General features: G+C 36.7%; 1 protein-coding gene across 1 annotated transcript; it reads left to right on the forward strand.

Moving 5' to 3' along the window:
• The first annotated feature begins 4794 nt into the window (after positions 1-4794).
• Positions 4795-5187, forward strand: LOC149156448 (thylakoid lumenal 15.0 kDa protein 2, chloroplastic-like). Its single transcript, XM_089444756.1, has one exon. The coding sequence runs from the start codon at positions 4795-4797 to the stop codon at positions 5185-5187; it is 393 nt and encodes a 130-aa protein (XP_089300882.1).
• The last annotated feature ends 12438 nt before the right edge of the window (positions 5188-17625 follow it).

A 17625-nucleotide genomic window follows, 5' to 3' on the forward strand; every position in this document is an offset into this window, starting at 1 on the left:
ATTCAATAACCCACAAATTCAACCCCTTTCAGATCACCTTCAAAAACTAGGGTTTCTCAGTTGATATATGCATAGCACAAAAACAACATTCTCAAGGATGTGGGTAAGCAAACTTTGTCAATGGCATCCATGCTTTTGTTCACCTTTCTGATTCAGCAGGTGCAGTTGACACCATCTTTAGCAATTACCCAAATCGTGAACTCAGACTTTCAATCCAACATGGCCTCAAAAGAGCCAGAAGCAATAAAAGTCCCAGACCTTCAACTACCCAACAACTTCACCAATGTTATTGACATAGCCAGGATCTTATCTCCAGCCCAAGTAGTGAAGATTTCACAAGAGTTACAGGCTTTGGAAGACAAGTCAGAGTGGAAAATGAGAATCCTTACAAGGTCTGGGCCATCCCCATCTTCTTCAAATAAATCCTTCAGGGACCTATGGCGCCCTGATGACAGGACTGTGATTATAGTAGAGGACATCTCTTCCCAAATATCTTGAATTTTGGCACAGGATTAATAATGGGTTCCAGGGTTCCTCATCAATTCTTCGGTGAGCTGCAGTCCAGGTATGGGAATCAGTTTTTTGTATCGGAAGAGGGCTATCAGGCAGCCCTTTTGAATACAATTGATGCCATCAAGCAATGCATTGTTAGGGAAGAGGGATGCAATAACGTGCCTGGTTTGACAGATGACCTGTACTTTTTAACTCTTGCGACATCCATTGCTGGGGGTTGTGTGTTTGGGTTTGCTTCCCGGCTTAGCCCTCAGGGCAGAGTGGAGGGTTCATGGCAGTGGGTTGTTCTTCTTTCTCTAACTCTGATATAAAAGTCTGGGAATTTTTTATTTTGCAGAAGTTCAGGGCTCAAATGCAACTCATGTTTATTAGTATCCTCAAGAGGGTTGTCGGCCAGATTTCTTAACGCTTGGGATTTCTGTACCCACGTTTTGTTTAATTAATTAAGTTATTATGTTTTGGATACCAATCAATATTGAAATCTTTCAAATTGTTTAATTAATAAGTTATCATGTTTGGATACCAATCAATGATTTCTTAACGCTTGGGATTTATGTACCCATGTTTTGTTTAATTAATTAAGTTATTATGTTTTGGATACCAATCAATCTTGAAATCTTTCAAATTGTTTAATTAATTATCATGTTTGAATACCAATCAATCTTGAAATCTTTCAAATCACTGTAAGACGATCTTTCTGATTATTTTTACGCTACATCGTTTTTATAGTTTTTATATGATTGCGAAATTTAGCTCAATATGGTGTGACTATTAAACATTTTACATTTTAAACTTTCATGAAACAGTGAATGGCTTTTTGCAGATGGGGTACCTGAGTACATTTTTGTGATAAGTTGACACATTCTTTTTCAAAAAATATTTTATTTAATCAAGTTTTTGGGTTAAATATGTTTAAATGATGAATGCAGTAAGATTGACATGTAATGCTCTGGTAAATAATTGATTATTTTACCTTAATTACATTATGGAGGTGGTTATCATTAAAGAGAATTAGTTTAGAAATTTAATACTTTGGTAAGTAATAGATTATTTTACCTTAATCACATTATGGAGGTGGTTAACATTAAAGAGAATTAGTACATTATTTACAAAGCGTCTCTCCAACAAAAGACGAAGAATTTAATTTTGATTATCAGCCTAATCACATTAAGAAAATAGTTCTCCCTTTAGAATGTCAATTGTTTTGATCCTGGGTAATAGCGTGTATAAAAATTCTCTTTTCTATTAAAATTCAAACACCATCGCACTCTGTAAAATTCCACCAAAAATATTCATGTTTATCAAATATTTAGTTGGATGTCATAAATTATTTTCAATGAACGTAACACTATGAATCTTCGTTGATTTTGGTATGGACATGAATTCAAATGATTTATCAGGAAGTATTCGTCCATCTTTGAGTAATCTTACAAAACTCTACTGGTTCATTCTGGTGTGTGCTTGGCCTTACAAGGAGAATCAGGTGGCTCAGATTTTTGGTGCATTCAGTCTTTCGTGATTAGACCCATCTCCAGTATCTCATGGCAACTCAAGCTCAAGCCTCAGTAAGCAACCATTAAGAGCATTCCGAGTCTTTCTCCACCCCCAGTTAAAATGCCACTCAGTTCCTGTTGCGTTATCTCTTTTAAGTCATTCTCTTTCCTCTCCATTTTCAATTACAAGCCCACCTTCAATCACATAAAACACTCATACTCTATCAGTCAATGTACACCCGATTCAATAACCCAAAACTTCAACCCCTTTCAGATCACCTTCAAAAACCTAAGTATTTCTCAGTTGATATATGCACAGCACAAAAACAACATTCTCAAGGATGTGGGTAAGCAAACTCTGTCAATGGCATCCATGCTCTTGTTCACCTTTCTGATTCAGCAAGTGCAGTTGACACCATCTTTAGCAATTACCCAAATCCTAAACTCAGACTTTCAATCGAACATGGCCTCAAAAGAGCCAGAAGCAATAAAAGTCCCAGACCTTTAGCTACCCAACAATTTCACCAATGTTATTGACATAGCTAGGGTCTTATCTCCAACCCAAGCAGTGAAGATTTCACAACAGTTGTAGGCTTTGGAAGACAAGTCAGAGTGGAAAACGAGAATCCTTACAAGGTCTGGGCCATCCCCATCTCCTTCAGATAAATCCTTCAGGGACCTATGGCGCCCTGATGATAGGATTGTGATTATAGTAGAGGACATCTCTTCCCCAAACATCTTGAATTTCGGAATAGGATTAACAGTGGGTTCCAGTCTTCCTCGTCAATCCTTCGGTGAGCTGCAGTCCAGGTATGTGAATCAGTTTTTTGTATCGGAAGAGGGCTATCAGGCAGCCCTTTTGAATACAATTGATGCCATCAAGCAATGCATTGTTAGGGAAGAGGGATGCAATAACGTGCCTGGTTTGACAGATGTCCTGTACTTTTTAACTCTTGCGACATCCATTGCTGGGGGTTGTGTGTTTGGGTTTGCTGCCCGGCTTAGCCCTCAGGGCAGAGTGGAGGGTTCATGGCAGTGGGTTGTTCTTCTTTCTCCTTTGTGGCTATTGTTATTTGCTTCATTTGGGATACTTCCAATTGTGGGGAGAACTTCGGATTGGGAGCCTTTGGTAAAGAACAGCTTAGGGTTTTTAAGAGCAGCTGCTGCTTTTTATCTGACACCCATCTTTGGAAAATCACCTATTGAGAAAAAATGATTTAACTCTGATATAAAAGTCTGGGAATTTTTTATTTTGCAGAAGTTCAAGGCTCAAATGTAACTCATGTTTATTAGTATCCTCAGGAGGGTTGTAATGGCTGCTTATAATTTTTTTCAATGTAGCCTTATGTTATGGGTTGTCCTTGTGGCATATCTGAACCTATCTCTCTTATATGGGACTATTAATCCACTGTTTGCAATGAAGGAAATGGAGATATAACACTGAGAGTGATCATGCAGGACTGCATCGATTAATGGATCTCCTTCACATATCCACCATGCTCTGTAGTGATTGTAATTAGCTGTAAAGTTCCCAAGTCTGACATTCTCTGTGCTCAGTAGCCCTGTTATTATGTTATTCTGCTTTTAGTTACATTCATCAGAGAATAAATTTCATTTTGATTTGTGTAAAATAAACCTTTTATTGCAGGCATTATATTGTTTTTTATTTCAGGATGTGGTTACTCCAGACTCATGAATTTTCTGAATGTATGGCAATGAGGCCTTCCCCTATAGCTTATAGGTATGTCATTCTTGTGTTTACTACTTCATTTTACATTCCCGTGGTGTGGGCATTACCGTCTCATCTAATTTTCATGGGTTTGGATGTGCCAGAGGATGTGTGTTAGTATCGTCGAGCTGGTTCAAGTATTTGTGGGACAAGAGAACAATGGATTCCATTACCATCGTGGTGAAAACTCTCAGGTCTACATTTATCATTTTTCCCTCAATTCCTTGTTATTGTCGTTTTGTGTTCCTCAAAGGAACGTGTTTGGTTCTCATGAAAACTATTTTTCTCTGGCTGTTTAGGGTATCCACAGTGGAATGGAATTCACCAAACTATACCAATGGAACCAAGAGAAACTTCTCTTCAAGTGTGCTATGTATCTATAGGTATGGATTATTAACCCTTGTCTCAGAAAAATAACTCCCCTATTTACTTTTTTCATTTATGCTACCTGTAGCCATGGTGTAAGCCTCGATTGGTTGTGGCTCTGTGACCTCAACCAGTTCACTTGGTTTATCAGTGGGTATTTCAGGGCACCATTGATGGTCACTACAATGCTAATGCTTTCCCTCGTACATTTAATTAGGAGTGTTATGCATATGTCAGTGCCTGCTGTGACCGAGTGTTGTAGTTTCTTAGTCTACATATCCTCATTCTGGTGTGTGCCTGGCCTTACAGGTGGAATCAGGTGGCTCAGATTTTTGGTGCATTCGGTCTTTCGTGATTAGACCCATCTCTAGTATCTCATGGCAACTCAAGCTCAAGCCTCAGCAAGCAACCATCAAGAGCATTCCGAGTCTTTCTCCACCCCCAGTTAAAATGCCACTCGGTTCCTGTTGCGTTATCTCTTTTAAGTCATTCTCTTTCCTCTCCATTTTCAATTACAAGCCCACCTTCAATTGCATAAAACACTCATACTCTGTCAGTCAATGTACACTCGATTCAATAACCCACAACTTCAACCCCTTTCAGATCACCTTCAAAAACCTGGGTATTTCTCAGTTGATATATGCACAACACAAAAACAACATTCTCAAGGATGTGGGTAAGCAAACTTTGTCAATGGCATCCATGCTCTTGTTCACCTTTCTGATTCAGAAAGTGCAGTTGACACCAGCTTTAGCAATTACCCAAATCCTGAACTTGGAATTTCAATCCAACATGGCCTCAAAAGAGCTAGAAGCAATAAAAGTCCCAGACCTTCAGCTACCCAACAACTTCACCAATGTTATTGACATAGCTAGGGTCTTATCTCCAACCCAAGCAGTGAAGATTTCACAAGAGTTGCAGGCTTTGGAAGACAAGTCAGAGTGGAAAATGAGAATCCTTACAAGGTCTGGGCCATCCCCATCTCCTTCAGATAAATCCTTCAGGGACCTATGGCGCCCTGATGACAGGACTGTGATTATAGTAGAGGACATCTCTTCCCCAAACATCTTGAATTTCGGCACATGATTAACAGTGGGTTCCAGGCTTCCTCGTCAGTTCTTTAGTGAGCTACAGTCCAAGTATGGGAATCAGTTTTTTGTATCGAAAGAGGGCTATCAGGTCGCCATTTTGAATATAATTGATGCCATCAAGCAATGCATTGTTAGGGAAGAAGGATGCAATAACGTGCCTCGTTTGACAGATGACCTGTACTTCTATGTCTTGCGACGTCCATTGCTGGGGGTTGTGTGTTTGGGTTTGCTGCCCGGCATAGTCCTCAGGGCAGAGTGGAGGGTTCATGGCAGTGGGTTGTTCTTCTTTATCTAACTCTGATATAAAAGTCTGGGAATTTTTTATTTTGTAGAAGTTCAGGGCTCAAATGCAACTCATGTTCATTAGTATCCTTAGGAGGGTTGTCGGCCAGATTTCTTAATGCTTGGGATTTCTGTACCCACGTTTTGTTTAATTAATTAAGTTATTATGTTTTGGATACCAATCAATATTGAAATCTTTCAAATTGTTTAATTAATAAGTTATCATGTTTGGATACCAATCAATGATTTCTTAATGCTTGGGATTTATGTACCCATGTTTTGTTTAATTAATTAAGTTATTATGTTTTGGATACCAATCAATCTTGAAATCTTTCAAATTGTTTAATTAATTATCATGTTTGAATACCAATCAATCTTGAAATCTTTCGAATCACTATAAGACGATCTTTCTGATTATTTTACGCTACATCATTTTTATAGTTCTTATATGATTGCGAAATTTAGCTCAATATGGTCCGACTATTAAACATTTTACATTTTAAACTTTCATGAAACAGTGAATGGCTTTTTGTAGATGGGGTACCTGAGTACATTTTTGTGATAAGTTGACACATTCTTTTTCAAAAAATATTTTATTTAATCAAGTTTTTGGGTTAAATATGTTTAAATGATGAATGCAGTAAGATTGACATGTAATGCTCTGGTAAATAATTGATTATTTTACCTTAATTACATTATGGAGGTGGTTATCATTAAAGAGAGTTAGTTTAGAAATTTAATACTTTGGTAAATAATTGATTAATTTACCTTAATCACATTATGGAGGTGGTTAACATTAAAGAGAATTAGTACATTACTTACAAAGCATCTCTCCGAACAAAAGACGAAGAATTTAATTTTGATTATTAGCCTAATCACATTAAGAAAATAGTTTTCCCTTCAGAATGTCAATTGTTTGATCTTGGGTAACAACGTGTATAAAAATTCTCTTTTCCATTAAAATTCAAACACCATCACACTCTGTAAAATTCCACTAAAAATATTCCTGTTTATCAAATATTCAGTTGGATGTCATAGATTATTTTCAATGAACATAACACTTTGAATCCTCGTTGATTTTGGTTTGGACATGAATTCAAATGATTTATCAGGAAGTATTCGTCCATCTTTGAGTAATCTTACAAAACTCTATTGGTTCATTCTGGTGTGTGCCTAGCCTTACAGGTGGAATTAGGTGGCTCAGATTTTTGGTGCATTCGGTCTTTCGTGATTAGACCCATCTCCAGTATCTCATGGCAACTCAAGCTCAAGCCTCAGCAAGTAACCATCAAGAGCATTCCGAGTCTTTCTCCACCCCCAGTTAAAATGCCACTCAGTTCTTGCTGCATTATCTCTTTTAAGTCATTCTCTTTCCTCTTCATTTTCAATTACAAGCCCACCTTCAATCGAATAAAACAATCATACTCTGTCAGTCAATGTACACCCGATTCAATAACCCACAAATTCAACCTCTTTCAGATCACCTTCGAAAACCTGGGTATTTCTCAATTGATATATGCATAGCACAAAAACAACATTCTCAAGGATGTGGGTAAGCAAACTCTGTCAATGGCATCCATGCTCTTGTTCACCTTTCTGATTCAGCAAGTGCAATTGACACCATCTTTAGCAATTACCCAAATCCTGAACTCAGACTTTCAATCGAACATGGCCTCAAAAGAGCTAGAAGCAGTAAAATTCCTAGACCTTCAGCTACCCAACAACTTCACCAATGTTATTGACATAGCCAGGGTCTTATCTCCAGCCCAGGCAGTGAAGATTTCACAAGAGTTGCAGGCTTTGGAAGACAAGTCAAAGTGGAAAATGAGAATCCTTACAAGGTCTAGGCCATCCCCCTCTCCTTCAGATAAATCCTTCAGGGACCTATGGTGCCCGGATGATAGGACTGTGATTATAGTAGACGACATCTCTTCCCCAAACATCTTGAATTTTGGCACATGATTAATAGTGGGTTCCAGGGTTCCTCGTCAATTCTTCGGTGAGCTGCAGTCCAAGTATGGGAATCAGTTTTTTGTATCTGAAGAGGGCTATCAGGCAGCCCTTTTGAGTACAATTGATGCCATCAAGCAATGCATTGTTAGGGAAGAGGGATGCAATAACGTGCCTGGTTTGACAGAGGACTTGTACTTTTTAACTCTTGCGACGTCCATTGCTGGGGGTTGTGTGTTTGGGTTTGCTTCCCGGCTTACCCCTCACGGCAGAGTGGAGGGTTCATGGCAGTGGCTTGTTCTTCTTTCTCCTCTGTGGCTATTGTTATTTGCTTCGTTTGGGATACTTCCAATTGTGGGGATAACTTTGGATTCGGAGCCTTTGGTAAAGAACAACTTAGGGTTTTTAAGAGCAGCTGCTGCTTTTTATCTGACACCCATCTTTGGAAAATCACCTATTGAGAAAAAATGATTTAACTCTTATATAAAACTCTGGGAATTTTTTATTTTACAGAAGTTCAGGGCTTAAATGCAACTTGTTGGAAATAATACTTGGGGGGGGGGGGGGGAATCAGTATTATTAAATCAATATAAGTTTTTCATTTCCATATTATGATTGATATACGCTACTTCAGTTAAGGCAAACCGCGTGTATATGCAACTATGTGTAGTGTAACAAGTGTATATCCAGTAAACTTCTGATTCAGTTAGTTGATCCTTAATGAGTGCATCAGAACATTATTAGCCATATGAACAGTAAACAAGAGTAGTAAAACATAACAGATCATCACACACAAGAAGCACACATGAACACCATGATATAGGGTGGAAACCCAATGTGGGTGAAAATCACTTGCTGCAAATCGTCTCTATCTTCTTTTAATAAGAAACTTCTTTTTACAATATTTCTGTACTGGTGCAGTCTTATACCAGTACACAGGCTTCTACCTGTAGAAGGCTACAACCTTCTCTCGTTCTCCAGCTTCTCCTGGAAGGGAGCTGCAACCCCCTTAGCTCTTGTACTAGCTGATCCTTTTACTAGTACGTAGGTGTCGGCCTACTGAATGCTCCAACCTTCACTCATTTTCCAGCTGCTACTAGAAGGGAGCTACCACCCCCTTAGCTCTTGTACTAGCTGATGTACTAGTACGTAGGTACCGACCTACAGAAGGCTACAACCTTCTCTTTCTTCCTCCAGGTACCACGTTTCATAAATTTTCAGACTGGATACTCCTGAAGCACAACACTATAATCTGAAGGCCACATTTCATCCAATTTTCATACTGGACCCATCAATATCATTGAAGCACATAATCAATCAACACTAGCATCATCAATCTCTGAATCACCCAATACTGAATCACTGAAACCTTGTCAACAAAATGTAGTCACCAAAACACAGAGTAGAACACAGAACTCTGCAACGACATTCAGATCTAACTGTATCCTCAAAAATCATGCATCAGAGTACATACGCTACTTGGAAGAGCCGAACCAGCGTGTATACGCAACTTCACCAAGGAGAACCAACGTATATGTCATCAATTACTTACTTATAACTTTGCTGCACTTCCTAACCTCAGACATACCCAGATCATTACATATACAAGGATATTACATATGTTAGCAACCAGATCTAGTCCATCAGATCACATAAAGATAAATCATTATGATCCTGATCCATTATAGATCTCATCCATCAACACTGAAGCTAAACACAATCAACCAAACTGAATATGCAGAATACTGACACCAGTAAACAGTCATCAGAACTCATCAACAACCAGAACCACCTGTAACTTCAAACATCATATCTTATATGGTATACACTACTTAGATGTATCTAACCTGCATATGTATGTGCTTTTATCATAGTCAACCGGCATATACATCTGTAAATATTCATTCATGATTTGCAGCTATTCCAAACTTGAGTTATACCCAGATTACAATATTTACAGAACATTACATGCGTCAGTATACAGATCTAGACTTAACAAGATCAAACTGTATAGAGATGATTCATTCCAAGCCATTAGATCCCGATCTATCCTTAGATATTGTTCTCCATCAACCACTAAGATTCCTCCTTAGCTCAGATCAAGCAAAGCATCGTGAACCCATAACCTACATACTGGATCTCATACTTCATAAGATATTCAAGATTTTCTGAATGCCTTTGCCTAATGATCTTCTTCTCCTTTTATAGTCTTAGGTCTTACTCAATACCATGGTCCAAAACCATTTAGAACCAATACTAGGGACCCAATACCTGGGTTCAACACTTTGGATGCAATACCAAGGTCCAAAACCATAGGTTTAAATACCACAGACCCAAAAATAAGCTTTCCCACATGTACGCACTTTTCCGTGCATGAAAGTGCATGCATACGCATACGTGACTTTTGATCAAAAATACCGCGTGTATATGCACCTTTGTATATAGTGAACTTGCGTGTATACACTACTTGGTATATAGCGAACCTGCGTATATACGCGACTTGGTATATAGTGAACCTGCGTGTGTACACGACTTGGTATATAGTGAACCTGTGTATATACTTTTCTTTCTTCATTCTTTGTAACCTGATCATCAGTTCTTTGCTACTAACCTGCTGCACTATGATCTGTCATCTGTGTGAGTTGCCATCAAGGACAACACTTGTATCATAATGCCAACACAACTCATGTTTATTAGTATCCTCAGGAGGGTTGCAATGGCTACTTATAATTTTTTTCAATGTAGCCTTATGTTAAGGGTTGTCCCTGTGGCATATCTGAACCTGTCTCTCTTATATGGGACTATTAATCCACTGTTTGCATCGAAGGAAATGGAGATATAACACTAAGAGTGATCATGCAGGACTGCATCGATTAATGGGTCTCCTTCACATATCCACCATGCTCTGTAGTGAGATGGAATTGGTTCTCATTGCTGTAATTGACTTTGTGTTTCTCTCACCAAAACAATACTGTAATTAGCTGTAAAGTTCCCAAGTGTGACATTCTTTGTGCTCAACAGCCCTGTTATTCTGTTATTCTGGTTTTAGTTACATTCAGCAGAGAATAAATTTCGTTTTGATTTGTGTAAAATAAACCTTTTATTGCAGGCATTATTGGAATAAAGAAAATAATTATTTTTGCATGAGGTGCCAAGTGTCACTATTGAAAATTTTTATAAAAGAGGGAGAAAGTTTGTGAGAAAGGGACTTTTTTAACACCCTACTATTGGATTAATATCCTAATGACATTGTGTACTTAGAGTAACTATCAATATTTGTGGTGATTTTAGTAAAAATGGAGGTCATGTTCTTCTGTTCATCTCCTCAATGGGTATTGAATTCCCTTCTTCATCATAATGTTTGTAAGATTTATTTCTTTCTTTCATAGGCTTTGGCGTCCTACTTTTGTAATATTTATTTCTTTCTTTTGTAGGCTTTTGCTTTTAATTCCTGCCTTTCTGAGCTACGGTGCTTTAAAGGAAACTAGTCTTAGCCTTTTTCTCAATCTAGGTGGTTTGTAAGGAATAAAAATAAGATGTGACATACCCTAGTAGATGTTGTTACCTTTTTCTCCAGCTAGGCATACTTATATTTGTTCCTTAATGTTATTGCATCTAGGGTTAAATTAGAAAAAAACTTACTAATCTCTAAAATTTTAAATGCATATATTCCTTAATGTTATTGCATCTAGGGTTAAATTAGAAAAGAACTTACTAATCTCTAAAATTTTAAATGCATACAATTAAGGTTGTGAAAGCATAGTAGTCGAAAAGGGCTCCAGATACAAACATTAAGACCTTAAATTATTTACAAAATGTAGGCCACCATTATACCATTTAATGGGAGAATAATGAGTACCCATCAACATCATTACCATAGGTTTCTCCCATAAAATGGTTTTGGGGTCAATGTCAATAGTGAAAATATCATCTACATAATAGTCAACATTTTTTATATCCGCTTCTCATGGGATTGAATTTGAAGAGCCACACTTGATTCTTCTTTACCTTCACTATGTTAAGACAATTTAAGTACATATAGGTTATAGTTTTAATGTTATAGTTAACGTGTTAGGTATTAAAGTTTATGTCTTGTAACATTTTAGGAGTTACAATGTGTTTATGATGAGAGTGTATTAGGGGTCATAATTTTTAGAATTCATTGTGTTAAAAATCATATTGCACTATGGTTTACTTAATAATAGAGTTATTCCCTTAAGGATTATAAGGTAATAAATGTCATTTTTTCTTAATGGTAATAGTGGTTAGAAGTTGCATTTTGGAAGGGTTTGCAATTCTCCAAGAGTGATCAAAGTATATTAGGGTTTATATGGGATATGGGACATATAAGTATTTTGACTTTCATAATGGTTTTTGGTTAAGACACATTATATTTGATATTATAGTGACCATAGTGGTGAAAGGTTACACTAAGAAAGAGAAACAATTAGTGGGGCTAATATATAGTGCAATATATAGGAATATCTAATAATAAATTCATTATAAGTATTTTTATTCTTTATGAAAGTATTTTTTTTGTTGTATTTGCGTTCTTCAATTTATGCCTTACAACGTTTCCTTTGCAACATCTGGTGCAAATGCTAGTTTTATTCATAATGAGAGAAATTACATGTTCTAGATGCTAATATAGCATATGCATTATAAGTTTGTCCTGATACACAAGATCAAATAAAAACTCTAAAAACTAATCTATTCTTTCCTACCTTTCTTTTTTTCAACTTTTCAGCAACCCCCAATGTTGGGAGTGGATGTTACAATAGACATTTGGGCATCTTTGGTAGTAGATGGTATTTCTTTGTCAGAATCTAAGTTTTATGTTCCATGTGATTGCTTGCTGCCACTGATCTCTTTCCCTAGGGAGGGATGGTCACTTTGTAGCTGTGGGATGGATGGCCTTGGCACTAAAGCGGAGCAGTTCTGGTTCTCGTCATTTTGTGAGTTGTACTGAGTGTTATGTGCAATGATGACTGGGGTATTTCTAGGAGATCTGCTTCTTGGGATGTGTTGTTTGTGGTATTTTCTGTTAATTTTTCCTCTTCTATATCATCTACATGAGTGGCTGAAAACTGCCATCCTTTCGGCTTTGGTGGTTGTCTTTTTTTCCTGTCTTTTTTGTTTTGTGGGAAACCACTTTGTAGATGACTAGTTTGTTGACAAATACAACATTTGAAGGGCATATTCTCATAATCGATGGGTTGGTACCATTACTAATTGTTGTGGTATAACAAGATGTGATCTAGTAAGCCTTGACTGAGATCAACCTCCACACAAATTTTGGCGAAAGTGAAGATATCCTTGGTAAGACGATTGCCATCCACTTTTAAGAATTTCCCAAGGGCATTTCCAATGCCTGCTAGTACTTTGTTGTGCCAAAAATGTATAGGAAGGTTGTGTAATCTTACCCACACAAGAATTTTGGAAACCACCATGGTATTTGCATCAAAATCTGGAAACCATGATGTCAAGAAAAGACCAGCATTACCCCAAAACCATGGTCATTCATGCAATGCATATTCCTTGTCTTTAGTTGTGTCAAATTTGACAATGAAAAATCCTTTTGAGCATAAGTGTATATCACATTTTTCTGTCCATATGGAGTAAATCCATTGGCGAAGGGCTTTTAGTTTAGGTCAAAATTAAACTTGTAAATCACTGCTTTAAAGATATAATCATCATGTATCTCATTTACCTCAGGTATAGTAATTGTTAATGCATGGATCTGTAGTGCCCGCTCTAGTTAACTGACAATAATATGACACTAACATTTATTTAGCCCTAAGGCCCACACATTATTCTTTGAGGACCTTAGGTTGAGGATCTGGACACATGACGCTATTATTATTAGTGATTGAGATATTCATGGTTGTGATGCTTATGTATGTTATCTATTGGTATTATGATGATTGTAACATCAAATGGTTAAGTTTGGTCTTTATTGAATTTATGATGATGATGGCAGTAAAGGATATGTATGCTCTCTATTAAAATCACGATGATGATTAATTTGATAAATAGGTATATTTCTATCGATGTTACGATGTTGATAGCTTGATGGATAGGTATGTTTCCATTGATGTTTTAATGATGATAGCTATGATGGATGTGTCCCCTATGTTACCTACTTTCATTAGTTCATGGTTACTATGAACAATGATGTGAATGACTAGGTGTTGTTAATGATGCTATTATGACAATGACTAACACTGAGAAACCTTGTTACTGATTATTAATGAGTATGGCAGGAAACCACCAGAGGCACTCCAATATGATGAGTTGACGACAACTGGTCTCATGAGAAAATTATATTATTTTATCTTTGAAATTCAAAGTCAATTTTGAAACCTACTATATATGTTTATCTATATTATGATGAGATGTTAGTGGTTGCAGGTACAGATTAATTGCTTGGCCGAATGACTCACATATGGGTAACGGGGTTGTATAAGTGGATGGAACTACATGGGAGGGGTGGGACAGTGTCCCTGATCTCACCCACTAGCACTCCCACTATGACTTGGGCTGGAAAGGTTGAAACACCTTTGCCTTGAAGATCACGATGTCATGAGGGCAGGTCCCAAAGTTGGGTCGCTCATGAGGATTTTACCGGGGGGCATGCATTAAGGCGGATTCCTTGATCCCCGACACCATTAGTCTCACTATAGCAGGCAACATAAGAGATGATAGTGGTCTATGAAATTGCGCCTATACTTTCGCCTCGTAGTCACTGAATGCTTGAAGGGCAAGTGGTGTGGCACCCTTGGAACCTCAAGGGAATTTCTTGAAGGGCATGACCAACTTGGCACCCTTGGCATCATAAATAAACTATTGGGTGTGGCACCCTTGGAACTTCAAGGGAGGTTCTTGAAGGGCACGACCAAACTTGACATCCCTGGAATCATCAAAAATAAATTAATTGATAAATATAATCAAAAAATGAAAACTAGGTAAATTTACATCAAGGGTAAATGAGGTTAGAAACCGAGGTAATTAAATAAAAAATAAAACTTGGGTTAAGAGGATCATAGGAAGAAATAAAATAGGTCACCTTAAAAACTCTACCCTTCCCATGTTGGAAAATATTAGGTAGATTATGTAGTTTAATTAGGAAAAAAGGGGAAAGAGGGATATAGTTGTAAGGATAAAGATTAATCATAAAATAGTTAAACTTAATTAAGAGAAGAGGATTGGGAATTAAAATAAGATTATTAAATTAATTTCTATAGAAATGTAGAGAACCTTCATGTGGCAACAACCAACATAAGAATATCCATCTAAGAGATAACTTGAGTTAAATTAGGGAGTAGATAGGGGATCAAATCTTGACTCATTAATTGACTTTAGTAATGAACACAAATTAAGGAGTAAAAAGAGGGATCAAGAGGCAACTAGGAGAAGAAATAGGAATCTTGATTGAGGTAAAGAAAATATTAGTTTTAAAATAAAATTTATGTAAATAATTTTGGAGACCCTTGATGAGAGAGTGACACATGGGTGGGTGAATAATCAAACTATTGAATTATAAAAAAAATGATTAATTATGCATGACATGCCAAGTGTCACCTATGAGGACTCCTATAAAAGAAGGGGCAAGCCATAGGAGAAGAGGACTTTTTGGGAACCCTAGTGTTGGATGGATGAGACAATGTCAGAGTAGTGATTACGAAACTATAGTGAGTTTGGTGAGGTAGAGGATTTTTAGAGAGGGGACTCTTGAGCCAAGGAGTGCTCTCCTCTACCAGCTAGTGCATTCCTCCATTGTACAACCCCATTGCAGCTCGGGGGTTCGCGGGGAAGAAGGGTACCGAAGGAGTAGGCTGGGAGGTTAACCGGTGGGTCATCGCATTCGGATCAAGTACATCGTCATTCACTCTCGGAGGTGACCGACAACAAGGGAATACAAGTAACAACAAATCAAGTGGAGTCTCGTCTTTTGGTGAACGATACATATGTGTTGCAATATTATTTTGTATGATTGCTTTATGGTCTTAGTTAAATGTATGTAAATTTTATGATATGTTCAGTGAAATGAATTTCAGGAATGTGTTAGACAGTGCTAAATAAATTTGAATTCCCAATGTTTTTTCTCTTCTGGTTGTATTTTATTGTGATTTATTTTTAATAATATATATACATATAGTATAGAACTGGTCCTTACACTTGGTATAGAACTGGTTCTTACACTTGGTATCAGAGCTATGTTGAACCCTTGAGGCCTATGGGCCCATACATGCATGGCTAGTTTTGTTAAATAATATGATGAAAGTCTCTAACTAATGTGACGAACTCCGACCTCCTCCTTCGTTTATCCCTTGCAATTTCGTCTGGCAGGCAATTTTAAAAAATCTCTGCTCATGAATTCGTCAATTCTAGCTGTTGCCCTATTTCTTCCCTTGAAATTCTATCCGCTAGGGAAATCTAAAGCATCTCTGTTTAAATTTCACGAATTCTGGCCTTTTTCTTCTTCAATAGCCTGAAATTCCATGGCATTTTTAAGAAACGCTGTTTAATTTCATAAATTCTGTTTTGCTTTGTTTTTATCCCTTGAAATTCCGAACGCTGTGGATACGCTGATTAAACTATTGCCTTTGATTTCTCCGTGGATCAGAATCTGTGCTATTCATTTCATACATCTTGAAACCTCCGCACGGGGTTTCTTTTGCCTTTAATCCGACGAGTTTTCGAAAATGAATTCTTCCAAGTCAGAACTTGATCTGGACCGGCCTAATGTCAAAGAGTATCTAACAGAGGCACATTTAGACGACACTCTGCAACCCGGCATCCAGAGCACATATGAGAACTGATTTTGAAAGGACATCTGTCCATGCACAATCGCTCATGTGTAACTGCAGATTTGACTGTGCATGCTAACGAGAAGCTTAATTGACCACATTAATGTCAAAGGAAATTTTGATGATACTAAATAAAGACATGCTTTCTTTATAATGAAAAACTACAAACTCCAAGCTCAGGAACCTAGCATAAATGAGATCTTGACAAGAAACTAAATCAATAAACATTTTTAACAACGACCACAAATTCTAGGCTACTGAACGTGGCATCGACATACTTTCATTTGAAGATTTTTCGAAATTTGTAAGAAATCATATGAACCTGAAAGTGTGTGAGCCAATTGAGTTTTTTTTTTCCTGTTCTGTAACGATTGAGATTTTACTCTGTTAAATTTGGAAATGATCGGGAAATGCATTATTCTATCAAACAATCCATCAATTGGAGAAACACATTTAATCACCTAAATTCCCCAAAAGCTTCTGTGATTGCTAGCATTTCGATCTTGCCTTTGCCTTTGCCTTTGAATAAGAGGTACGTTTGGGTGGTTTTTTTTTTACCAATCACTGGTTGGATTCGCAGGGTTTTTGTTTTTGTTTTTTGTTTTGTTTTGTTTTTTTTTTGTTTTGTTTTTTTTTTTTGTTTTTTTTTGTTTTGTTTTGTTTTGTTTTGTTTTTTTTTTTTTTTTTTTTTTTGTTTTGTTTCGTTTTTTTTTTGTTTTTTTTTTTTTCGGGTTATAAATTTTACATGATATTGGTTTCTCTTAAAAATATTTATAATCAATTTTTCACTTAACTGTACTTCAGATTTGCATTCCTCAATATTTGTACATGTATGAAATATTGGGTCGTTTCCAATAGGTTTATGCAGTTTTTTTTTTTTTAAATATATTTTTCTGTTCTTTTTTTTTTCAATGAATGGGTTTTCGAGGGTTTGTTTCAGAGGTATATTGGTCAGACAAAGGTTTTTAATTTCTTTTATTTGGAAATGACTTAATGTTGCTTTTTAATTTCTTTTATTAATATTTTGGCCGGGACTTGGGACATGCTTTGGAAGAGTGTTACGAGTGTTACTTCAAACTTGTTCGATGATATTTGAATTAAAAAGTCCCTAAATATGCTTACAAAAATAAGCTCAATACCCAACTAAAGCCACTAGAGCAAAGCATTTAAAATTTGAAGCCACAAATCCTTCTAAAAACACTTAAACAATACGTAGATGCATTTCATAGTTTTGAATAAATTGCTATCAATTGCATGCCAAAAAAATAGAAGTATATTACTCAAAACCAACCAAAATCTAAATAAGGTTGAGAATGACAAGTAACCAAAAACCATTACTGAAAATATTTATCCTCGATTAAATTGAGTTTCTAATTTTCACAATGGAGGCA

The sequence above is a fragment of the Pinus tabuliformis genome, chromosome 9 (assembly GCF_031772625.1).
Source record: "Pinus tabuliformis cultivar Carrire ecotype Pingquan chromosome 9, CPIR1, whole genome shotgun sequence".
In the NCBI taxonomy this organism is placed as follows: Eukaryota; Viridiplantae; Streptophyta; class Pinopsida; order Pinales; family Pinaceae; genus Pinus; species Pinus tabuliformis.